Below are 27,470 nucleotides of genomic sequence, written 5' to 3'. Positions count from 1 at the left end.
GTATGAATGTTCATGAGCATGTTTACCTAGTCAGCATCAGAGTCAAGGAGGGTAAACGAATTATAGTCATCGTCATAATCGTAATCGCTTTGACTACAATAATTATTATGCCCAGGATCAGGCCTTGAACTGCCTGATCGGACGCGTGTCCGTAATTGACCTTTTGTCTTTTAAGTTTAAATCATGGTCTGTTTTACGGTTTCTAAAGCTATCATTAGACATCTATGGACGGCAGGATATGCCGCGGGGACAAAAGTATGGATCCTCTATCAGCATATTGTCATTTCCGTCGTCCTCGACGCTGACTCGAACCACAGTGGTTCCTCTTTGTCTATTTCGAAATTTTGTAAACTTTGTGATTATGGGCCTTTTGTTCTAACGAAATTTGAAATTTTGTTTTTAGTAATATAAGACCTAAATCCTACGTAAAAGCGTTTGGTACGCATGCGCACATATTGACTGATTGTATACGTAACTTGAAACTATAGCATACAAAATCTCAACTAGGCTACACGTTTTAAGTTAAAAGTAAAACATGGAAATATCAGTACTCATCTAAATGAATAGACACATACTTCTTATAATGTCGATTTCAATTGGCTAAATTTCCATACATTGTATATAAGCAATTATAAAGGTATACATGCAGACAAAACTCTTCTGTCTCGGAATAAGCTTAAGTAAAGACAGTTTTAAATGATATTTTATTGTTTCAAAATTGTGATAGAGTCAATGCAATACTATATTGGCATTGATGTATAAACTCCAGGTGGAAGAGAAGATGCAAAACACCTGATCTTCTAACACCTCGAGGCCAGTCTTTTGTCGTTTTCTTTCTATTCGAAGTTTCGTCATATCTTCATTGATATATATGTCCGGTTGTTTTATGCATTCACACAGTCGAACTCCATCTCAATGTATTTGTACGTTCCAACGCAGGGATCTCCAAACACTCCGTTGTTTGCTATCAAGCTGCATGACTGATGAATGATAAAACACATTTGCAATTGAATAAAATTATGTCACAAGTGTGAACAACCAGTCAAACTTATACTACTCCACACAGGTTCAATGGTAAATTATGTATTTCATCGCATGACAAAATTAATCCCATATTGAAACACTGGAACATCTTTTTCGGGAGTACCCGAAAATTCAACTACTATAGAGTAGACTAAATCAATTTTTAAAAGATTATCATATTAATTTAAACTTAACATTAACACATTATCAGCTTCAGAAAAGTCAGCAATGAAAAACACACAGCGATTACTAATTTCTTAATTGTGCTGATGAAATTCTACATCTTTGGTGCAAAGTATAGAAAATCAGCGCCTCAATTTACTCAGTACATAAAATACATGGTAATTAGACATACTATAGAGAAGGAAATTGCCAGGCAGTTGAATCCCTGTCCTGAGTAAGTTACCACCAGACTGCCATTTTAGATACTACCAAATTGCGCACAAGAGAGTGATACGTCCTATATTAATTGCGTACTCAATTAATCATCGAGGTAATATCAATAAGGCTTTCAACTAACTTACCTGTTGATTGTGGCAAGCTGTCTTGATTTTGGCTTCGGAGCCAGAAGCTTTGCAATTCTGGTTGGATGTAAGAGAACTCTTGCAGATGGAGTTGCCGTGTGTCCTTCCGTAGTAGGCGTTTAACACATTCATTTTCTGTCCAGCGGCACACGTTATGGGACCACTCGATCTCTCGCAGATAAACACATGTCTCTTGGCTGATGAGGTGTGCAAAAAAAAGATAAGTTTAGTTAATACAAATTATTTTCAATCAATTGTGAAAATGGCTGAAATGTCATATGAGTCATTCTATTTAGAAATGGTGACTTTTAGAGAGAACATGAACACTTATCCCGAAGAGAATCGAACCCGTAACTATAACCACTAGAACACTTGAACGATTTTTGTATGTGTATTATTGTTTTGTGTATCTGCTCTACCTATTGTACATAAGCTGGTAGTTTGAAAGGAAATTATGGGGTTTTTTTGCCATCGTTATTGTATAAAATGCGTCGTGAAACCGATCAGATATATTGAAAGTGGAAAAGTCAGAAGACAATTGTCAACAATGTTTGCGTGAGGGTGTGCGTTAGATAGGTTCATCCCATCCCGAGCGTAAATAACTTTTTTGTGAAAACATGGTTAACCCAGCGACAATGGTATATGCTTTTTCTCCTACCTCAGTTAAGTAAAGAATAACAAAAATGTATTTTAATGTATGTTTACACACAGGAATAATTTTATATTGACCATTGGCAATGTGCGGATTTCCAGCATGGCCAAATATTTAGATCTACTTATTTGAAGTGGGAGAAAATAAAAGAAAAGTCCTGGCAGCTCTTCATCGATGACATGTTTTTCTTATATCTTTATCTTTATATCTTTTATCACCGGAACCTTTAATACACTGTCCTTCTTTATATTTAATGTGTGCAAGGTGGTTTTGCTTGATTTAATTGTTTTAAAAGCGATGTTATGTTTTGTTAATAGCCGTTTACGATTGCATTTGATTGAAATGGCAACAGGATCTCACATGAGTTTCAATTTAATACAAAGCAAATATCAAACGAGGTCAAGAAAGTTACTAGTTTTATAAACGCGTGTATACCCTCTGTATATGCGTTGACCCTGTGCTATTAAACGGGGTTTATGGTTAAACTTTCGCCTACTGAGCTTGTTTCTGTAGCTTTTCATATACATATTGCAGGCAACGAATGTAAATGATTTTAATCTCATTATACATTCATCACCAGATTATGTTCCTTTTCTGTTACACGTTTGTCGGTATATAAGTTGTGCAAACTGACGTCAATGTTAAATTAACTTACATCAGGTTGCCAACGGTTATATTACACTCGAAACAATGAACGTTCTGCTCAGAAACTGTTCTTTTTATTATCAATCCTGAATACGGGAATTTGCATTGATTTTTTGAACACATTAAAGTACGTTAAAAGAAAAAGGTGTGCACGTCCTTAATCATCAGAGTCACCAATCCTCTGACGTTTTTATAATAAAGGTGACATGCGTCTTTTTGAGAAAGAAGTGGTATCAAACAGAAATAGTTGAACAAATCGACGGTGTCGACGTCATAGATCGCATTCTTGATTAACAACATCCATGTCCATTGCATAACCAATGACAGCAATCCGTATTTACATAAATGTTTTACACAAACAATTGTTTTTTTCTATACATGTCTTTCTTCCAAATAAGCAGTACCACAATTGGTACAATTGTTTTATTTTAGCGAAAAGGATGATAAAATCTCGAAATAAAGTGATTCTTATGAAGAATGCCATATGCAGTTTGAACGAAAGTTGCAGAAAACACGGTATTTCTACCTAAGGAGACGACGGTTGATCACTGTTAATTATTTAGGACCCACCAGTCATTTCATATGTTTGTATTTTCAGCTATTAAATTAATTATCCGTAATTAACATTTTTATAAATGCATTATTAAATTAGTAGTTAAGGATTATTACTCAAAACTTATGTTCGTTTAACATGTGTTTGTTTTCATTTAATACGATTTTCACTTTAAAATTCATTTTTGTTCTATAATATTTATTAAAAAAATAAAAAAGTTTGTCCCGTTTCTCCTAAGAAATTTGACTCTCTTTGAAGGTTTGAACCGTTACGTTCGGAGCTCCTTGGCAATTTTTATCGAAAACAACCTCGGATGTATATGGACGGTTTACAATGTCAGAAATCGTATCTTTTTAAGTCCGCTGCAAGTAGATCGTGTAGTAATTTAATTAAGCAGTTAAACTCTTGGAAATCTTAATTATGTTTGCAAATAAACACTTTGCTCAAAATTTTACGAACTACTTTTGCTCATGTACTGGCATAAATCCGAGGTTGAGCTCCGAATGGATCCGTTAGTTTTTACAAAATTCATGTTGCATCAGGCCAGAAGACAGTCAAGATCTGGTCCAGTCAAAAAAATAATCTCTGAGATAGTAATATACTTTTTACTCCCTGTGTTCATTTATTTGACTGAATAAAAGACTATAAAGTATGCGTATCACTCAGACTTAAACAAAAAATCAATCTGAATTAGCATTCTCAATTTGTTATATAGTGACGGCATCCTGGACCATATCATATACTTACTTTTTAGTTATGACGTACCTTAAACTTCAAACGGTCAAATTTAAACTAAGAATGATAAAAAAGCACACATTAAATCACGTAAAAAAGAAAATATGATTAATTAGCAAGACTTAATATCGGATAATATTTATGTATGCGATAAAAAACATACCTGAGCAAACAGCCAGCAATGCGCATACGGCAAACAGAAATACAGCAACTGTGTTCATTTTTGCTCTTTTTCAGAAGTGTTCATCAACTTGAAATTCGTCTTGTGTTGTTTGTTATAGTTGACAGCATCCTTATATTTATAGCGACAAGCCCGGATAGTTCTGCATAAGTCAAGTGCTGATTGGACGGTATAATAAAAAAACACATTAGTGTTGATTAATATGATAAGAAAAACAACATTAATTTTGTTTTCTCGTAATACATTTAAAGTCAAAGAGACTACTTCACATTTGACAGGGACTCACATTTGAAAGCAATTATTTTGAATATTGTGGAAAATAGTCCTCATATCAATGGTACTTTGTCATAAGAAGTTAAAATGAAATAAATACCGTTCATACATAACATAATAAGAGCAAGAAAATAATGCGTATTTAAAATTTACGGATATTGGACATAATTGTTTTCTTCTATGTAAGAGCGGTACATTTTTATATGCTTTCCAGTGGTTAATTGATATTTCACTGTTTGAAACACTGAACAAATCAAATTGATATTTTCACTGTTTTGAAGGTAAAGACGTCGTTAAAATTGTGTCCAAGCACGGTGCGCGATGACGTTTGATTTGGAATTGAGAGCGGGCTTTAGTTTCAGAACAGTGATACATATAGAAATATTATTTAACTGGTTGAAAACAATGAACGATCATTTTGTATTTTACTGATATATCTATTTAAACAACCGCAAGGCATAATAATATGTTTAGTTTTATTACAAAAAAGCATTATTTATTGCGTATCTGTCTGATATATATTAGTTGGAAGATAGTTATAGAAGTTACTATATTAAAAACCATTGAAAATTTGTTCGCCAGTTAAAGAATATTTTTAGTCCATTTAAGAACGCTTCAAGGTTACGTTAATGTCGCATTAGTTGTTAACTTCTTAAACCCCTCAAACAGGCAATTTGTCATTTGTTAGCAAAAATAAAACATTTTAACCAGAGCTCACGTTTACTTTTAGTTTGACTTAGGTGAACTCAGTTAAAAGTTCAAATTAAGGGTTCATTGCGCTACTAAAAGGTTAAAAGTGCAGTTCCTTAAAAGAACATATGATATGATAGCAATATGTATATATTAAATACTACTTATTATTGTTAATGTTATAAATATCTCAAAAATAAATATTGTTAGGCTGTACGAAAGCTTGAAAAGTTAAACCTGTTAACGATTGCTTAAGGGGAATAAATTAACATGTTTTAGTCATGACATTGAATACAAATAAGTATTTCATATGTTAAAAACAAAAGCTTTATCAAACTGGTACGTGTACTTTTGCAAATCAACTCCATGGGCAAGGAAAATAATGTTAAGGGAAAGAGATCCCTTTTGAATCATCATGACTTTTGCCTAATATCTTAACAGCATAACTCAATAATAAAAGTGTATGTCAGGATAAAATATGTCTAAATTGCAATAAATATGTATTCGTAGCATCCCATTTTAAGAACTCACAATTAACAAACATTTAACATAAAAAGTTTATACTTCTGGTCTTTTTTAAAGAAACTGTTTCTGGAATTGTTCATATAGCTTAAAAAACAACAATAAGATTGCGTATGAAAACATAAATCAATATTTCATTCAGCGAGTCACGGAATGAACTTGTTATATGAGATTATATCGGAAAATTAGAATATTTGATACATAACATCAATGTTTCAAAGTGTCTGCTGATTATAAACGCTGAAGTTAACAAGTTGTCTCTGTCACTGCTGTCGGAATTCCTTCAGATTCCTTTGTATTTGCGGGTCGGAGAGTGATCAAACTAAAAGAAGGGCGAATAACCTCATTTTCCAAACTCCAGTCTGTCGTTTTCAAGCTCAGTCCCTGTCAACTCTACGACTTATTCTATGACATCAAATTCGGTGAATGCGAATCCCCTTTTCGTTGTCTCTCTAGATTTTAGTCGAGGTGTATATGCTACTTTAGTTAATCCAGATCATCCACAGCCCATGCCGAGGCGAGTCAAAAAAGCTCAAGACAGATATAGAGAGTCGGTCGTTCCAAAGCTATTTGTGTAATTATTGTAAAAACATTGTGTGTGTGTGTGTGTGCGTGCGTGCGTGCGTGCGTGCGTGCGTGCGTGCGTGCGTGCGTGCGTGCGTGTGTGTGTGTTATGCATTCTAACAGTTTAATTTATGTACCGCGATTTTCTACCTTTCTTTGATTTAAATATTGTCCATTGTGAACCATAGTCAACAGTGTGTGTATACCACATGACAAATTGCGTCATGATTGCTACGTCGGAAGGCAACATTTTGCTTAGAATGAAGACTTTAAACAAAGGTAACTTCATAATTTCTTCACCATTTTAAATGAAACATAGCGCAGTCGACACCGCTTACGGAGCCCCGCCTTCGTTTTCTACTAGAGTTTGATTGAGAGTTTAGTATCTTAAAACACTTCGACAAACCTTTTCACAAAACGGCCGTCTGGAGTACCACTGTCAAAACATAATTTTGGAAACAGGTTTGTCGAAGTATTTGATAAAACTAATCATCTTATCCACTTCCGGTAATGCAATCCAGGCTGGGATATTTAAGAGGCATAGACTGTCCTTTGTTTCATTTATAATGGTGTGGTAAAAGAAAAGTTTTCTTTGTTTTCCGTCTTCATTTTCAGTAAAATGTTGTCTCCCGACGTAACATATATGACGCAATTTGTCACGTGGTATACACACACTTGTCAACCTTAATCGGTACATTTGGTTTTCGCTTAAATTGATATGTGTTCATAATGGCATATGTTGTATGGTTTTATCACTTATATATAATGCAATTATGTATTATGAACTATATATCGAGGGTATTACCATGCGGTTAATATTTATTCCATATTATCTAAATGTTAATTCTTTCAAGTTCAGTTTTTATGAGTGAATTTTATCGAAATATTTAACACAGTTCCAAATCAATATATAATTGCATTGTTGCTCGTTTCACATATTATTTTGGTATATTATGTCAGGTTTTCATAAAGGCGAAAGCCGAGTGAAATCAAAATCTGCAAAAATCCACGAGGGTCGAATACGATATTACGGATCAAAACGCAGTCCTAATAACCCTTTTAATATATACATGACTGGTTAGATCAATTAAAGGCCACATGTTTTCCATAATAAATGTAATTTAACGACGCACTATTTTGTTTTATGACGTCATTTTAACATACGCAACGATACTTGTTATGACGTGACGTCACAAAAGTTGAATACGGCCGTATTGCACTGGAGTGGAATACGGACTACCGTATTTTGCCATATGTATTGCGTGTTTATTTATGATGGGTATATAATTAAAAAAATCCTGTGTTGTGTCTATTACATTTCACAGTTTAGATACTTATGTATTTAAATTAATTTATTATCATTTTGTTTAATATACCTTGAAAAAGTGTTCTTCATCATTTTCTATTTTAAAAATGTTATCACCATTACTCTTTTATAACATTTGCCAGTAAAATCTTGCATTCTTACTGATCTTGAAATTTGAACAAATTTGTATATTTGATAAATTAATTGAATTCATCATTTCACATCCTGCAGTCCGTTTTAGTATGCAAGGGCGACAACTGCAAAATCTTCAGTTCACAGTTCATACAGCAAACTACCACCAATTAAATGACATTGTTCCTTTTGATTAATGCCATTAGTTGTGTTTTCCATAAAAGGCTACTTATTATTTGGCTTATTTTGGGTTTCATTTAAGTAGTTTTATTTATTTTAACTTGATACCTAGGTTCTTTTATTATGGTAAATTTCCATTTCGGGAGAAATGCTTTCAAGGGCAAAGGGAATTTATAACCAGCTGGTGTTCTTTTATTGCTAGTGCGAGTTTTCGCGAGGTTTGTATGTCCCGTTATGTATGATAGAGTGTCATGAAGTTACAAATCCAAACATAAATCTTGTCGAGCAGTAAACACTTTTTTTCTAACAAATTAGTTGTATTTACATACTTTGCACAGTGCATTAAATCATTTGTTCCCCTTACCTGCTTTTTAACCTTTGACTTGCTTCTCCATTAATATTAAACTTATACTTCGAGAAAAACATATTTACTTCTCTGCTGGCCACTTAAGATTATTTCACCCTTAAATTTATGATATATATGATTAACTGTTTTGTCATCCTATTTTGATATTATAATTAATCTTAAAATTAACAACCGCAATAAAAAACAGTTTATCGCTGTTGGCTGGCACATGTTTACGCGTTTCAGAAGGTTAATCTTTCTTTCCATTTCCTTAATGCCTAAGCCCCCGTAACCCTGCCACCACAACTTGCATGACTCCATTTTCAAGTTAGGATCAGACATCCACGCATGCATGAACGCGTTCCTGACGATAGATGACAACCCATACGTGCTTAGGAGAACCTAAACATAAAAGAATATACAAACAAACTTAAAAAATGTTTCCGATCAATTAAAAGTAATCAACGATATGAGAGAAATGATCAAATCATAGATACTGCGATTCTAATGAAACAGTATACATGTACTATTAAAACCCATTAAACTTCTTCACATGCCAGATAGTAGTGCAGCCTAACGGAACGGCGGTTATTACTACACACTAAATTAAAACGTTAATTTAAACAGGGCAATGACTGTGTGTTGCCGGTTTTGATGTATGATTTATAAGCCTCTGACTTCCATCGACCCGCGGCCTTTATAATGTCAACAGGGCAGCCTACCTAAGCGGCGGTTGTTGCTGCACCTATTCTAAATGAATGTGTATTATATTTAGAATACTAAATGATTAATGTAGAGAGGCACTTTTTCAATATAGTTGAAAATTGACCGCGTGTCAATGGTTTGCCATCCAGATGACAGAGCAAGGGGCCTCTGATTTTGGGCCGTCTAGCAATAAACTGCCTCATGGCCAACACAGGGCATGTATTCTTAGTAGCCTTCGGGATTTTTATACTATGGCCACGGGATGTTTGGTCTGTTTTGGAACCCCTTATATTCACAATGAGAGCATTTTCTGGCGAGGCCAAAAACACGTCATCAATTGCAACTTCCCTATTTGTTCGCTCTTGTTTTGTAACAGTGATTTCACCCACCCGGAAAAAGCTAAAAAAAGCTAAGCTAAAAGCAGCGGATAACAACTGACTTTCATAATGTTTGGTGGTAACAAAAGGTAATACTCCAATTATTTTTTCTAGCAAGCCCAACGGTAAAGGTAGCCTTGTTCTAGAGGGCGGTTTGCCTTTTTGGATGCCATTAAGAATACGATTAACAATGTAATTTTCTGTGGCGTCTGGGTGACCGAAAAGCTTCTATTGGCATCCGACCGCACATTTGTAGAGCTTAATGGTATTGTATGTTAGCTTTTCTTAAGAAAGGTATGACTAAAACATGACAATATGATCGACCTCCGGAGGCCAAGTATCCGGGTATTGATACAGAAATCGAAAATCCCGAAACCTTTTAAGCCCTACATTATATGACTCTAGTGTGTTAACTGACAATGACGACGATATTAGTCGTCTACTTTCATTTCTGAGATCAGCGACAGAAAATTTTCTTGCAGTTGTTCTTGGCGAGTAGCTAAAGGTGCTAGCCGGTGGAATCTCTGCCACTGTTTGCGTGAAATGGAATCAGCAATTTCGTTTGCATGTGTATCAATGTGCATTGCCTTAAAGAAAATATTAAACTGCATGCATTTCAAAACAAATCTTCTCACTAGCTTCATGACCCGCTTTGACTTTGCTGTTTGCTTGTTTATTATAGAGACTAGCGCTAAATTATCTATACGAAAAATGATTCGCTTATTTGCCAACAGCGGCGCCCACAAGTAAACGGCTAAAACAACTGGGACCATTTCGAGAAATGTGATGTCCTTCATGACATTATCTTTTATCCAGTGCTTGGGCCATTGAAAGAAAGCCCACTTGCCGTTGAAAAAACACCCACAGCCCAACTCAGCGCTACCCGCACTGTCGGTAAAGAGTTGCAAGTTTTCATTTTCATACCAATCCTTTTCAGAAATGGGACAAAGGCCGTTAAATTCTGACAAAAAACTAAGCCACATAAGAAAGTCTTCGCGCATGCCTTGCGTTATCCTTAATTTGTAAAATTTAATTTCCAATCCAGACATAGAGTCATAAAAGCGCCGAAAAAAAAGCTCTACTCGAGCGAATAGCTTGGCCAAAGAAACACAATTTTCCTACCAATGACTGAAGATCACCTAATGTGATTTTTTCTTGTTAAAATAACGTGACAGCAAGGACTTCAATTCCTCAATTTTAACGAGTGGGATCCTTATAATAACTTTGCAAGAGTCGATCTCAAGGCCAAGGAATATTAAAACAGTTGTGGGTCCTACGCTTTTCTCTTCATTTATCGGGACACCAATTCCGTTGCAAATTGTATGAAATGTTTTTAGTAATATACCACAATCGTTTGTTTCATCGGGCCAGAAGAAAATAAAATCGTCTAGATAGTGGTCAAGAGATGGTAGTCCTGATAATGTTTTACAAGCCAATGGATAAATGTTGAGAAAACCTCAAAATAGAAAGGGGCGCAGCTGACACCGAACGGAAGATTACGGTCGATGTATATTGCCCCTTATACTTTCATTCCCAGTAAGTTAAAATCACACGGATTAATAGGCAATATCCGAAATGCTGATTTTATGTCTCTTTTAGCCAATAAGCAATTTGGGCCTAAATCGAGAATCATATCAACCACCTTATCGAATGATGTATACGACACAGTTTTAATTTCATCTTTAATACCCCTATTTATACCACCGGTTTTTCTCGGAAAGCTGAGATGGGTAATAAGACGGTGCCCTCCGTCCGATTTTGGGACGAGCCCTAATGGCGAAATATGGAGATCTGAAAAGGGTAGCTCAGTGAAAGGCCCTGCCATTCTGCCTGCTTGAATTTCTTTATTAATTTTATCTAAAACAATTGCCGGATTAATTTCAGCGGACTTTAGATTTTTTGAGTCAAAGAATTTCCGCTCTCCATAGTATCCTAGCTCGAAACCATGTTTAAAACCATTTTCTAATAACTGTGCGTGCTCTCTATTTGGGTATTGTAAAAGAAAAACCGATAATTGTTCAACATTAATAGGTGAGTAGCCAGGGGATTTTAACTTTTGATATTCAATAACGTGGTCTGCCTGATTGGGGGAAGCGAGGGTACTGCTTAAAGGCGGAGCGGAAGTAACCGCGGTTGAAAGCGGGCCGCGCGTGGTAGGCTGCGCCACGGAACTGTGCTGGGCCACTATTGTGACTATAGCCTCTTCCATTTGAAGCACAGTACCTAGAAGGGTGATGATTGTTACATATCAGGCAAGAGTATTGATATTTTCATGCTGTGTTGTAGCATTGCCTTAAATTATAATCAAAACATTTGGTGGAATTTTGTTTTCCTACATTATTCACGACAGCGAGTGACGGGCCCATAGACAAAAGCCACAACTCATTGTCAATTTTACCAAATGAAAAGCTCAATGGGTCAAATGAGAGGCGCATTCTAAATTGCTGGTCATATTCGAGCCAGCCAAGTCCAGCAAATTTCTTAGCTGCCAGCCTTATATCTCGCCCGTATTTCAGCAACTCTTGGGTTTTATTAAGGTGAGCGGTTAAGAATAAAGAGCTATATACAAAAAAGGCGTCGGTCCATTGATCAATGTTTGATATTTTGGACGTATTTGGTTTGGCTCTAAGCGCAATTTCGCCGTTCGGGCCTATTGATAATTGTTTCACATCATCTAGAGCGCTTACGGGTTTATCTTGGTCTAATAATTGAGCAAAATCGACATAGCTACCAGAAATAATCTTAGATTTAATGGAAGCCGACACTGAGTCTCCCAAATGGCTGTGTATGCTTGGTGACATATACATGGTTGCATCCTGCTCTAAAGGTACATTAACTATGGGGGTTATACCTTGCTCACAATGTGCCTGATTCACCAAGGGCGTAGTAAACTCCGGACTCTGGCTTTGGGCGGCCTGCACGTCCGAATACCTCATGGATAGCGCGTCGCTGTATGATGTGGCACTAAATGTCGCGGCGCTTGTCGGTGCTCCTGACGGCTGAGCCACGTGGCTGGCAGGCGGTGCGTTCATGGTGTTCATCTGTGTGCACGTGGACTGTTTCCCTGTTACCGGCGTGGCCGTCTCGAACCTGGCGAACCTGGCGCGCTTGGCCGTCCGCAGCTCGTGTATGATATCGCGAAGATCCGTCTCAGACATGTCAATAAATCGAAAAAGAAAAGTAAACAAGGAAATGACAGCATGATTAACCATTAGCGAGTAAATCTATTTTAACCACAGCTTATATCACTTACAGTTCTTATAGCTGATATTTATTTTATGACAAGGCCGGAACCACTAAATCACTATTGCATACAAAATATACTTATCCCACACAGTTATAAATTTTAATTTCCCCTGAGCTGAAAAGATGCATATTGAAGTCAAGTATTGAAAACAAAAACCCGAATGACAGAACGCGTCAGCTCAGATGATTATGCGGGAGCTATCATTACCATTCTGTTTTAGATACAGCTTTACAATAGCAAACCAAGGTATAGTTACGTAGTATACCGGTGACCACGTGCGCTCTGTCAAAAACAGCTGAGCAAATATCGATCATGACCAGACATATAAAACCAATAATAATGTGAAGCCGATAAATATTTTGCTGATACTGACATATCACTTATAAAATTAATTTTGACGAAGCAATATAATTTATATCAAATAGTTGTATTATAATTATCTTCTTTTTTTTTAAATGACGATGAAATTAATTCCATAACTTTTAACACACCTTGTACTGACGATGGCTTGATTCGAAAGGAAGCTTTACCACAAAGGATTAATACTTGTAAAGCGAGAATTTACTTGACCAATAGAAATTTAGAAGAGCGATAAACAACTCATGCGAATTGACCCTACGTTGACCTTCGGTTAATAACAACTAACATTTCACTTGTTGATAACCTACTCGACATGAGTAACCGGAATTATGGGCTTTTTCAGGTTGTGTATGTGTGTTTTAGTATTGTTGAATTTTAAAAGCTGACATGATTATTCCAGTTATTTCAACTGCCATATTCGCTGAAATACTTCTCATCCCTTTAAATGACTCTTATTCAAAATCAGTACATACAATTGTTTCACAAACATAATTTTTGTGTGATAAACCTTTTAACTTCTTACTAAATTACGCATTTATGGTAAAAATAATTACTGATAACAAGATTGAAACCGTGTATGTAAAAGCTAAAAACGCAAACTTATTAAATGGTTTTTGAGTCCTAAAAGATGTACTGTGATCTACTATCGTCTGATAAGGTAGAAATGCCACTTTTTCTGCATCGTTCATGCAAATTAAACTCGGTATCCTTCATAAGAACCATATTTTTTACATTAAAACATTTGTATTAATTGTGTTAAATTTTATTTGGGAGTAAGGGTGCATCTTTAGTTTCATTAGCGTTTTATTGGTATACTTAAGATCAGAAGCAGAGCAGCAACAAGGGCAAGGCCGTAGTGGATATTCTATTACCCATCATAACATTCAAGAAAAACATAGCCTTTTTAATATTTATTTCATTTTCATTCTGTTTATCTTATGTTTGGGAAATAATGGGCTCGGACGAAATGTCGGTAAAATATCAACGGTTCTGTCATGATATATCTATGATCAGATCCGACCAATCTATTTTAATACCACAAATTGTCCATAAAATGTTATTTGGGAGTTGCCAATCGCCAATGAGAGGCTGAGGTAGTGGAAGCCGATCTGCCCCCCAAAAAACACGCACCAAATACTAAACCTTATGTGTGGGTAAAATATTTTGGATGTTTTTGGCTTGGCAACACGAAATGTTACAAAAAAAGAACGTGCACTTCTCGAATGCGCCAATCAATGTGTTATGCACATGATAGTAAAATGACTTTATAACGGCTTTTTCAAGACATAGCATAGCAATTGTAGCAAACATTGCATACATGTATGTAAAACTAAATTACGTTATGAAGAGCCAAGAGTATTGAAGCATTTTGCAAGATTTAAAAGCTGAATTTCGCATTTCTGTTTTGTACCAATCTTTATCATATATTGCAACTCGTGAGCAAGGGCCGGACCAATGTAGCCTCAGGAAAGTTTTACTAAATGTTTCACCTGCCAATAATGTGGTTGGCGTTTTCATGGCAAAGCAATATATACGCAGTAATATGATATATTACAGTTATTACAAATGTAGCGTTCAATGGGTGTTGTTGCATAACATAGCATGGCAAACATAGCATAGCGTACTGAATTTTGCATTTCTGTTTTATACCCATCTTCATCATATATTACAAAGAGCTAAGGCCGGGCCAAAGTAGCCTCAGAAAAGTTTTACTTAATGTGTCACCTGCAAATAATATCATTTGGTTGGCGTTTTCATGGCGACGCGAAAGTTTCGTATCAATATGATTTATTACATATACAAATATAGCGTTCATTGGTTGTTGTGCATAGCATCGCTTGACAAATATAGCATAGCGTATATAATGACTATACAAGTCTTGAAGCGTTTCGGCATCGCAAACATAGCATTGCGTACTGAACTTCGAATTCCTGCTTTATACCCATCTTCATCATATATTGCAAAGAGCTAAGGCCGGGCCAAAGTAGCCTCAGAAAAGTTTTACTTAATGTGTCACCTGCAAATAATTTGGTTGGCGTTATAGTATAAATATATGAAGCTGGCGTCACAGTAAGTAATTTGCAACACGCAATATAATGTACGTAGTTGATGATATATGTCTTTAAGTTGATACATGGTAAAATGCCCAGGAAGAAATCCCGATTGATTTTAAAAATAAGTATGATTCTTACTTAATGGTTATAAATATACTTGAGTACTATCCTTTCCAAAACAGCATATTAATGATATTGAGCTGTAGTTGGATGCCGTTGATTTGTCTCCTTTTTATACAGTGGGAGAATATTTGCTAGTTTCCAATTGTTTGGGAAATGACTATTTGACAGTGATTTATTAAAAAGTTTGCATAATGGCTTGCAAATTGAATTCGGAGTATTTCTTAGTAGAAAGTGGCTTATTTTAATCTAGTTCAGTGGCTCTTTAACATCTAAATTACTGAACTTGTTAACCCATTTCGTTTAGCGTAGTACAATCCGATGAATGCTCGCCATTGGTCTTGTTCAATATCCATGTTTTACAATTTATTTTTCAGAATAATGAGATGTGTAAGAAAAAGCGATGCATCCAGCTAAGTGACCACATATAACTGAATACCAAGACTTATATATATTGGACACACTATGGAAAACAATGAGTCAGACATAGAAGAAAGTTTTAAGATAGATAAATCAATAAAGGAATGAATAGGTAGAAAACTAGTCATTGTAATTAATATACTAAATATCAGAGATGTAGTGTTACATTATCATAGATGAATAATGATCTAAAGACACCGGTAATTTGATGAATACATAATTAGTTCATCTACATAATTATTTAAATACCATGACAAGTAATTTGGAACAAAACATTTAGCATAATGACAATTTTCAAATAGCTTACATTTGAGATTAATATGAATAAAATAACACGTGCTATTTTCTAGACAAAGACAAATCATGTCAATACCAAATGCTTTAAATGTTTTAAGAGCATTAGCATGTGTGGGTTTGTCTAGATCTTTGAGAAATGTTGGATATTAACTAAATAAACCATCTGTTAACACCTTCGGTTTACCCCAACTGTTCTGATTTTGAAAATGAAGTAAAATTATCGTTCAAATTGCTTTTAACAAGTTTTGTTAGGTAGCTCGTGTTTAAACAAATACAATGAGAAAGTGTATCAGATGTAAAGCTTGACTAAAATGGAATGCATATCAATTTTAACTCCAGTTTAATACAGACATATATATACATGAATAATAATAAATAACTGTACTTTGCGTATGTACGTTGATAGTGAAACGGTGCCGGGTTGTTTACATAATTGTTTACAACAAGAATGATACTAGATATACAATATTATTTATAGGGTGGTATGTTATTACTTAACCAAAGAAGAGTTTAAAGTTTTGTGCTAAATTGCGAATAAATTCTTTCTTGGATAACATTAAATGCCTGATATATATATAACAAACTGGACTTTATATCAAAAGTTAACTTTTCATTATTAATATTTTTGTAAAATACGAACAAACTATCATCAAGTTAACACTATATGCTTTAATACGCAGATGAAATATGGCATGATAATATGGTTTCATCGTATCATCTAATTACATATTTAATTCTTGTATTAACGAGTGTATATACTTGACTTATATAACACAATCATTGGTGTGTCTACACAAGAGCCACTCGACACTAGCTGCTGAACTGAGTTACAAGTCAAGCACTTATGCAAGTAGTTGCAATGATATCGTGTGCACTGTCTGAAATTAAAATAATTGCATTTCTTGGGCAAGGTTCTCGCTAAATCTGCTGATGACTGATTCATAATCGATTTTTGAGAAGCCATCCCAGGCCAGAATAGTTTTTTTAGTTCCAAGCCGAATGTCCCTGTCATACTGAAGTATTTCTTGCGTTCTTTGTGGATGGGTAACTAAAGGATAGACGCATAAATAAAGAAAGCGTCCGTCCATGAGCCTTGAGGGATATCTTAATGATTCACTGACATGATTTTGGTTTCATTAAACGCTAGGTAGCATAATGGGCACATTAAGAACGAAACAAAGATAAACATTTAATACGCTTAAAACAATGGAAGAATAAATAAGCACCATTAATTAAATGCATTACATTAAGATACCAATGACGAAAGCTATCCTTAAAGGGACAACTTGAAATAGTTGCAAAATCAAACCAAGCTGTTGTTAAGGTCCGTTTAACAACACTGTGTGTTTGTGATTAAACTTAATTATATCATAACTTGTTTGTGGAATAATAAAGGAGAAGTTCAGACATTATTTCTTTATGCTGTGGAATGCATCATAGCTACTCTTTTTGCTAAACATTGATTTGTTTGTATTAATCAAATGAAGTTGTTAAAGCAGTGGAAAAGCTATGGAAAAGTAAACTGAAAGAGAAAGTACAAATTATTGTATGATCTTCTTAATATATTATCAATGTTTTATTTTTAAAACAGATCTTATCTTAGCAAACGGCAAGTGAATTTACCGATTAATGCACGTTTTCTATCGATAACGCCCGCATTATGCTCGTTATCACATACCCATTATTACAGACCGAAAACACACATTATATGCATAACATTTCTTTACTAATTTAAGCGATTATATCGAAATGGTGCACAATAAAATACGTCGGAAATCAAGAAGTTCCTTCAAGATAACCGTACAACTTATAAATGCTGACGTTTTCTATATATTTTTCGTATGTTAAAAGTTGTCTGTTTTACTTAATTGGACGATTGGGTTTTTAATTAATTTTCGATAATATTTGTTTTAAACATAAACATTGACTCTCAATTCTTTACGATATAGCTACTTTAGGATTTTATTTCAAAGTGCATTCTATCAAGATACACCTATATTAATATTATTTTACACCTATATATTTATTGTAATAAATCATATGTAGGCATTTGTTACATGAATATGGGTGTTGTAATTATCGCGATTGGTTTTAATATTTCAGTTCCATACAACTTCAATAATACTAAATAGAAAAACTACAGAAACAAGCTCAGGAGCAAAAAGTTAAACAATAACCCGGTTTGATGGCACTGGGTAAACGCCAAAGACTAAGAACACGAAAACAAAAAACAATCACAAAAAAAGAAAAATGGAAGAACAGCACAAGACTCCACAAACAGCACAGTACATATAATTATAATATATAACAAAAATAAGTACGTTTATCAAGAATTGTTAGGTACCGCCTTGGAACTGTCAGTAAAATGTAAATTGTTGAATATAATGCTTATTGCATGTTGCTTGTTTTGCCACTTGGTCTATGTTCTTCGGTACAATGTACAATATTTACACCTCACCTTCAATTCCTTTAATGAACTGCCTTTCAGGCAACTGCGTTTATTAATCAATGAACGCAACATATACGGATATGTTCGGATCGCAAATTATCGCATGATAATATACATGTAAACTATTGATCTTGTTATTGTTTGTATTGTGTCAGAAGTTCCCGTAAAATATAAATTCATTTCATAATACAGCTGAAGTTAAAAAGTGTTTGCATGCTGTCTTTTTATTACGATGGTTTGCAACTGAATTTTAGATGTTCTTCGAATGCTGATAAATATGCGAATATGAGAGATGGTTCGCATGCGTATTAGTAGGTTTAGGCTATAACGTGGTACAGCCGGTAACATTCACATTGGAATTCCAGCGATATGAGTAGAATGGCCGCTACTGCAATAGGATGTAGTATTTCCTTAATAAAAAGTATGTAACAAGCTTGTCTTTTAATTACCATGGTTTGCAACTAAATTTCGAAAATCTTTTGGATGATGATAATTATGATCTAGGTATTGGTCGCATCTTACTGCTTTTAAGGATATTTTCTTTAATAACGTGGTTCAGCGGGCAACCTTCACCTTGCACTTCAAGCAATATGAGTAAAATGACCGCTGCTGATGTAGAATGTGCATGTAAAAGTGTACTGTTCACTCGATTTATCCTTAGAATTGCAAAGTTAATAAAAGGGATATGTCAGTCAGGGGGGTACACGTATTCCGAATCTGCAAGGGTTTAAGTGAGGTTTTGGAGCTTGATATGCAAGATGGCGGCGAAACCATGGCGAAATAGGATTTTTGGAACCTGTTTTCGCCTGGTAAGTGGTATAAAGTATATATTTCCAAAATATCATGACGCGCATTCGGCTCTACAATTACCATGCCTCACTCGGCTTTTTATTTCATGCTTCTAGGTTACGGAATAAAAAAGTTATTAAAGGAAAACCTTCGGCCAGTCTGTTGTTTACAAATGTGGGAAGCGAGCATTTGATACTCTTTAGAACGTTTAAGCTCCAGAAACACATATTTTTGCAATGGTTTCTGCTTTAACATTATTTAAATTTTAATTTCCTGACAATTCCTTTGATGTACAAGAGCCTTCATGGTCATTTTTGTTTTGGTTTAACCACCTAAATGTGTGCTGATAATAGTACAACCACCTTTTGGCATCTGAACTGAAAGACAATTGACGAGCTTTTATAAATGAAAACAAACTGTGTGACAAATTAAACTTGTGACTAACGTTCCATAATATTATGACAAACTTTCCATTATATTATACTATCACGTGTTGAATACTTTCTATAAAAATATTTTGATCAGAATGTTTGCCTTGATGAAATCTTAGATTAGTTTGGAACTGGGTAACATGAAGTCATAAACTAGGTTTCTTGGTCAATTCTAAATGTTACATTATATAAAATATTTCTTTATTTCAAACAGTTGCAATTAAACTCAAACTCTTATATATATATATTTCATCAACAATTGATTTCCATTCCTTGACTTAGCCCAATCAGGCGGGGGATATCAATTCAACGAATTTGCTTGATGTCATAGCCTTGGTACCATTGTCTACATGTAATGTGTACAGAAACTTTTACCTCGTCTGTAACTGTACTAACCCCTTTCAAGAAAATTAAGAAGCTATGAATCCTTTAATACTGAATATGAATGTTGCCACATGCAATGCGCCCAATTTTGACTGAAATGCATTTTAGGTGTGTCATTAGCATCTTCATGGCATTTATGAAACAGTTAAATCACTTAGTCAAATAACTTTGTTTCTGGGTCATATAATTATGCAACAAACATGAAACAATGGGAGTCAAGCTCCACCATGTCACTTGTTTGTTGAAATATACAGCTAAGTGCTATAATGTGTTGCAGACATTCGATCATTCTGTTTGATAAAGGTTGATCGACAAACGGTACCATGTAAGTCGGATTATTTGCCAGTCTGTTGCGATGTGTATGACCCGTAATTTGTTTAAGATGTACACAACACATATTGTTCTTTGGGTAAGGTTAATGTCAAAAGTCTTATGCAAAGTTATTTTAATACAATACCTGAGAAGGGTATGAACATCAACTCCCATTGGTATGATGCCCTTTACCAGTATACTACCCATAGTGCTTGTAAGTAGGCAATGGCCACTTCCCAAAATCTCATGAAAGTTTTGATCACGTTTAATAAATTTTGTTTTTCTTTATACTACACATTTTCACGTTGGTGCAATTAAAATTATTAAAAATATTTTTTATGAAAGCGCCTTGTTTCAATATTCATATTTTTGACAAAATTGCGATCAACAAGCATTATGTATTATGCACATATTTTGTACATTAATAGAATCGCCATGAACAGAAGGCAGTTTATAGAACGATTGGATTTAAATGATTTTGATGATGATGATGATGAAGTAATTGAACGATACAGACTATCGCCAGTATCAATTGAGCGCCTGCTGGACCTGATAGGCCCACAACTTGAGCCCAACACTCTCCGGAATCACGCGTTGACTCCAAGACAAAAACTGTTGGTTGGTTTGAGATACTTCGCCACCGGGCAGATTCAACTGTCCGATGGTGATTTACATGGTGTGTCACAGCCCATTGTGTCTCGTGTCATAACACAAGTATCCAACGCCTTGACAACACCTGCCATGATCCGTCGGTATGTGAACTTCCCCTGACGGAAGAGCAGTTAAGAAATGCCAAAAGGGGTTTCTACAGGATGGCACGATTTCCTAATGTTGTTGGCGTCGTTGACGGTACCCATATCCAAGTCCAAGCTCCTACCGAAGACGAACCTGCCTACATCAATCGAATGGGCTACCACTCGATAAATACCCAATTAGTGTTCGACTCTAATTACAAGGTATATTTTTGGTAAGCTCGTTCTAGAGAGCTATAACCAGTGTCACCTGCATGCTCGCTATAGACCAATACATGTTCTCTATGGCCGACAACCTAACTAGATAAATACTCAATCTGGGTCTTAATGTATATACTCCCACCTGTCGTTATTTCTTCATACTCAGCGGGTGATATTATACTTAAGCTGTAGGTGTTTGATTACATAAGGTATATAATTTTTATAAATATTTATGTATGTTATTTGCAGATAACGGATGTGGTTGCGCGATGGCCAGGCAGCACACACGACAGCCGCATAATGACCAACAGCGGAATACAGACTGTATTGGAAAGAGGACTGCCCGGGAATGGGGATACTTATCTGTTGGGTGACAGCGGATATGGATGCAAGAAGTGGCTGTTGACTCCCTACAATCGGCCGGTTGATCAACACCAAGCTTCGTACAATAGGTATAACTAATTAATAATAATAATATTATTATTATTATTACCTCAGACTGTCGAAACCCGTTTCATCATCATCATCAAACAAAAAAGAGCTGAAAATAAGGCCAATTCAATCTGGATATAAATGTTTGTTTCAATACATTCAGAACAACAAAATACTATAAGAGGTCGAACGTTTTTCATACTTGCGAACGTGATTGTTTCTTTGATATATGATCATTCATCATATACTAATAGTATTAAAGCAATCCTTTTTCATCGAATAATCTATAACTATTTCTTAATGTTATACTGATAATACAGTGTTTCATTTTATTTTAATGTAATCGATATATATCCCTTTAATGGGCTCGTGTTAATTATTTAGGTACCTGCTGCTGTCAAGCCCTCCCTTGACTCCAACCACACTCGCACCTTTCCCGAATACATCTATGACCTTTTCTGTGAGGAGGTCTAGCTTAAGGGGTTGTGAACCGCAACCTGTAAGAGTTGGATTCATAAACGATACACGGACATAATATTAGTTAAAAATACACCACCTAAAAATGAAGATATAAAAATATGAACTATAAACATAAGTCGCCGGCTCATGAATTCATACCTGTCCTCGCCAACTTTGCCTGACTCTCATTGAATTTCTGGCGATGTATGCTCGTGACATTCGACCACTTCTTTTGAATATCTACTTTCGTCCTTGGGACCCTGGCCGACGCATTATAACTATCAGTCACCTGCCCCCACATTTCAATCTTGGCCGCATTGGTGACTCCTAGACTGAGCACAGTAAAATTAAATGTATATACTATATGCAACACAAATGAACGCCTTCTTGAAACTATTACTCTCACTATTTTAATGTCATATCGACTACGTATTTTGGTACAAAGTAAATTACGTATTTTGGGAACACAAACAAAAACTGGCGGCCGTTTGAATATACCCAAACAAAATGTATGTTATTTTTTGCTGTGAAGTGGATCAAAACTGTGAACATCCGATTGTGTTTCTTAATGCAAAGCTTTAAACTGTTTGCCAATAAGAATACAACTGATGAGTACAATACGTAGTGTTGGTGGGGTGAATAATGATGAACCTTAAGCCTTAATAGCGAAAATGAATTGGATCTATCGAAAAGACACAAAATCTGCCATAAATGCCGTTATGGATATTATAACAGCGCTACATTTAAAAAGCTATGCATTTCAACTTGCGGTGTCAGTTGTATCAAATATCTAACTGACAATGCTGGATATATGCAAATCAACAGAAGACACCCAACGTTAGGACATATTTTACGGATATACTTGCTTACATATTGTCAATGTTTGTAGTCCGTGTGGAGACAAATGGTTTAGAAACAAACGTGAATTGAACCACTATAAACAACATGATGAACTATATTGAAACGTTATCGGTAATTTTTTATGTAAAACACTAGATGAACGGTAAATGTCAATTGTGTATTTGTCTGTACTTTTTACTTAACGCTTGCAAATTTGGTATTTAAACAGTAGTAGATATTTTGGTTTTCAACTTTAGAATCCCCTCCCATAACTTTGCACACCAACAACACGTCCTCCTCAGGCAAGTTTTTTGTTGGTGAGGTAGACATATTCTTGTCGCTCTTTAGACAACTACTGACGATGCATTTGACAGAAGATTGCCGATAATCTCCCAATGGAGAGTATCGTTTATGAAAACAAACATTTCGCGAGTTGTCGCCCGTGAAAATAGATCGTAAAGTTTGGCGCATTAACGCACTTAAGAAATTCCTAAGAATCCTTCATATCTTAAGTTGAGATTTACCAACTACTACTTAAGAACGTTTATGAAAATATGAAAAGAACTTAAGATAAATGAAATTCCTATCTTACGCTGAGACAGATTTCATATTTCTTAAGAAAAACTTAAGAAGTTTTATGAATACGGCCCCTGGGCCCTAGCATAATTTGACAATCCAGAGCACTTATCCAGTCTATATAGCATTCAGATTTATGATGGATAAAATTCATTATTTCTGAATTATATTTATAAGCACAGTACTGTTCAATTCAACCACAATGTTACACATCACCTATGTATAGGAGTATACAATGATGTTGTAGCCGATACTGGTCGCTGATTGGTCAATGGCAGGATTTAGACCACGCTAACCGTCTAGTCGCTGAATACTAGGTGCAAGTGTAATCAGTATTTAATATTTCTGAATCTATACACAACTGATCATCAAAAGTAGAGAATTATAAAAAAAAAACTGAGTAGTAGTTTTAATTTAGCAGGCATGGTTCTCAAAAAATCACGCGCTCGTTGCGTCTATTAGAATATTTACAGTAAACATGTTTCACTGTACATCAAACAACGATAGTGCAACTAAAATGCCATGGTAAATACAAAGCATGTATTTGGTAACAGTAGTGAAATTAAATAATGCTACATATCAGTCACTTTCATGTTTTTCATGCAAAAAGAAGTAAATTAATACGCTTATTATAGTTTGTATGAACAATATGTCTTTAATTAAATTTCCGATAACAAATTGTTGTAACCAAATTTGTTACAAGGATTGTTTCGCATTGCACACATAAATGATGCTTTCAAAATGAGAGATCCAAAAGTACATAAAAATTGTCCAAAACTTTAGTTGCGTCTAAGAAACGTACCATATCAATCACCACCCTCGCACGCAGACGTATCCGGCTTTGCCACTATAAATATTAGGATAGTGGCAACTATGTACAACATGAAAAATAACGTTGTTGAAAATCTTGTGTAAGAATGCGCACAGTTGCTGTATTCGCTGTTTGTGTATTTCTGGCTGTTAATTCAGGTATGTCTAAAATGCATAATGAACATTGTTTAAAGTTTCATTGAGCACACTTAACCATGTATATTGTTTTTTTTATGTGGATATAGAGGATATTTGTTTATTTCAGTGTAAGATCGTATTTTATTCCACGAGTGTCATTGAAAATGTAGTTTTTTATGATCACGAGTGAATTTAAATACAATCTTACACTGAAATAAACAAATTTTCTGTTTCTTTTATGCATATTTTTGGAGTTTTATTTGTTTTTTATTTATTTCTGAATTACCCCCTTTTTTTTGAAAAGGGTGGGCTTTATGCCGCTACCCTTGGGGTGCCCCTCATGCATAATTATAGTTGTCAACTTTTCTACTTTCGGTTTGCTGAGAAATAGTTCTCTGCTATTCATTCTTATAGCTTAATATTCGCTCGTTTTTTATTGCAAAGCTTTATGAACAGTAAACAATGTAGTATTATTAGTGCACATATTTTCCAAAAAATAATGAAAACACTTTTTTATTTTAAGATGGGCATGAATACATAACCAAATTACTACGCCGCTATTTAAAGGATGACAATTTGGAAGGACAAATGTGTTAGCAATACAAATGTGGATACTCATTGGATTTTAACCATTCTCCTTAGTTTAAGCCTGCATGTACGCTTGTTTTTATAGTAAGTTAATATTCAGTCATATTAGGCGTAAAAAAGTTCTTTGTTTCCACTAACCCGACCGACCCTAATTTTTCCTCCCGACCCTTAATATTTTTTGCATGTTTTGATCGGTATTTTCTCCGCTTTCAGACAAATTTGCGATGAATGCAGCATGTTTCGGTATTTAAGTCGTGTCATTTTCATCTGGGTGAATAGGCGCTTTAAAATATAAATTGTAAAAAGCGTCTAGTATACAAGCGCTTTTAATACAAGTGTCTATTAACACAGACCTCAAAACAAACGAGGATGGCGTCAGTGTTGGGAATCAAACTTTGAAAATGTTCACATGCCGAGACTCGTTCGTTTTAAACGTCATATAGTAACTGTACATCGATTACAGACATTTTTTTCACAAGTTTATCCATGCAAAACGTCCAGTGATAAACAGAAAATTGAAGTGAAAGTGACAGGTTTGTCCTCGGAAGATGGAGGAGAATTTGAAAATGATTGGCAAGGAGAAAGATGAATCTGATCGGCCATCGTTGAAGCCTATGGTAGCTTCCACTAGGACAATAATAAGCGACCTCATAGCTCCGACGCTGAGGAAGTAAATGTAACAATTACAGACCAGCATCACTAGGTATACATTCCCTTAAATTAAGATATGGTAATATTAAATTAATTAATTAATATCAATTTTAATCACATTTAAATGTCTTGTTTTTATTTTAATATCTTATTTGAATATTATTGATAATGTTTGGTATTGCAACATATTAATTGTTATTGTGTGTGGCAAAAGAGAACAAGATTGTTTATTTTTTTCTAACTTTTTTTCAGCGAGCTGAACAACTTTCTATTCCAGATGATGTTGATATTGACCAAGCCAGCAACAATAGAGCCACTGATCAACCTGTTCATGACCATGCTGATGATTTACATGGTAAGAAAATAGCCTACTTTATATTTAATTTTTGAAAATCCGCCTCATTCAACTTAAACAAAAATTAATGCGAAAAGAACGAGGGAAGAGAGGGTTGACAGCTTATCCAGATATCACTGTTCACTGCAGAGTTATGACCCTCTTGAATTGTTTAAAATTTTCAAATATTGATTAAGGGTATTTCAAGCATATAGCTTCTTCAGTTGTTTGCGAGGGTTCTACTTTAATATTCTATGTTTCAGAGGTTTCATCTGCATCCTGACCGTGTTGATGGACAGACCAATCCATCTACAGAGGGACTTACCATACTAGCGGAAGGACCGAGCCAGAGGCAACCAGCTGTAGGACATAGCTTGGGGGAACCAACCTTCTCAATGACCGCTCAAACAGCACGAGGAGTCGTTCACTGCTGTGAATGTAATAAACCTCGACTCTACTACAGTCGCACCAAGTTGACAAGCAAACAAAACCTCTTGATAGCTAAATGTATATCTAAATTCACCTTTACCTGTGGGGCTCCTATTGCCCATCCTTCTTACTTGAGTTTGTAGAGGTGTAGTATCCAGAAAACTCACATGTGGCAACCGATTGAAGTTTGTTTCTATGCAAGTAAATTGAGCAACAGAGTGGATGTGTGTTGTCATTGTGGGGACACTGGCGGTGTGATTGATACCACTTTGAAAGCCAAATTCAAATCTGTGTTACACATTTGTGAGAATTGCCTGAATAATGGAAAACATCCAATAACCCAACGCCCATATGAAAAAAAAAATCCTGTTAAACACAATTGGAACATGCATATACATTATGTGGAAATGACACCGAGAATAGAAATGTAATATTCTTTTTTTTTGATAACATTGTTAATTGATTGAAAGAGAAAATCCGACTTCCGTGTGTTTATATCTGAAGAAAAATGTGTACTATTTTGAATTTTAAAGAAATCATTAGACATTTATATATAAATTTGTAACTGATAAATTGTGTTGATGTCTAAAGGAACGATTTGTGCCTAAATAAATGTGAATTTATTCATGTGAACATGTTAAGATTTGACCATTTTATATTCTTTTTTTACAATAGTGATATACTCTTATATAGGTCTTGGGGTTTGGTACAGAATGCTGGTTCTCAAAAAAAGAATAGAAAAAAAGCTATGCCTACCTATCTACCCTATTCTTTTTGGAGATGTCAGCGGAAGCAAACACTTTTGTTTTGGCCTTACTGTCAGAGACCAGTCTGTTTCGCTTTAAAATGTTTGTTTTCCAGATAAGGAGTAAATGCCACGCTAGTGTGTTGATACATTTTGAGTTGTGGGTTGGGTAAAAAATACCGGATCTATCTGAAAATTGTTGTGTGAATTCTCCAGGAAGCTCATTTTACGTGCTACAACGGCA

The 27,470-nt window shown here is 35.1% G+C and overlaps 2 protein-coding genes across 2 annotated transcripts; one reads left to right on the top strand and one right to left on the bottom strand.

Annotated features, from left to right (window-relative positions):
- Positions 1–714: 714 nt before the first annotated feature.
- On the bottom strand, positions 715–4,393 carry LOC128246563 (L-rhamnose-binding lectin ELEL-1-like). Its single transcript, XM_052964822.1, has 3 exons — positions 4,296–4,393; positions 1,548–1,744; positions 715–980 (listed from the first exon to the last, which is right to left on the bottom strand). The coding sequence occupies exons 1-3, from the start codon at positions 4,351–4,353 to the stop codon at positions 885–887; spliced, it is 351 nt and encodes a 116-aa protein (XP_052820782.1). The 5' UTR covers positions 4,354–4,393; the 3' UTR covers positions 715–884.
- Positions 4,394–25,984: 21,591 nt separating this feature from the next.
- On the top strand, positions 25,985–26,665 carry LOC128246516 (uncharacterized). The gene is made up of 2 exons (XM_052964744.1): positions 25,985–26,073; positions 26,316–26,665. Exons 1-2 carry the CDS (start codon positions 25,996–25,998, stop codon positions 26,622–26,624), a joined length of 387 nt encoding a protein of 128 aa, XP_052820704.1. The 5' UTR covers positions 25,985–25,995; the 3' UTR covers positions 26,625–26,665.
- The last annotated feature ends 805 nt before the right edge of the window (positions 26,666–27,470 follow it).

This window comes from Mya arenaria, chromosome 9, assembly GCF_026914265.1.
Source record: "Mya arenaria isolate MELC-2E11 chromosome 9, ASM2691426v1".
Classification (NCBI taxonomy): Eukaryota; Metazoa; Mollusca; class Bivalvia; order Myida; family Myidae; genus Mya; species Mya arenaria.
This window is presented reverse-complemented; position numbering and strand designations above follow the sequence as displayed.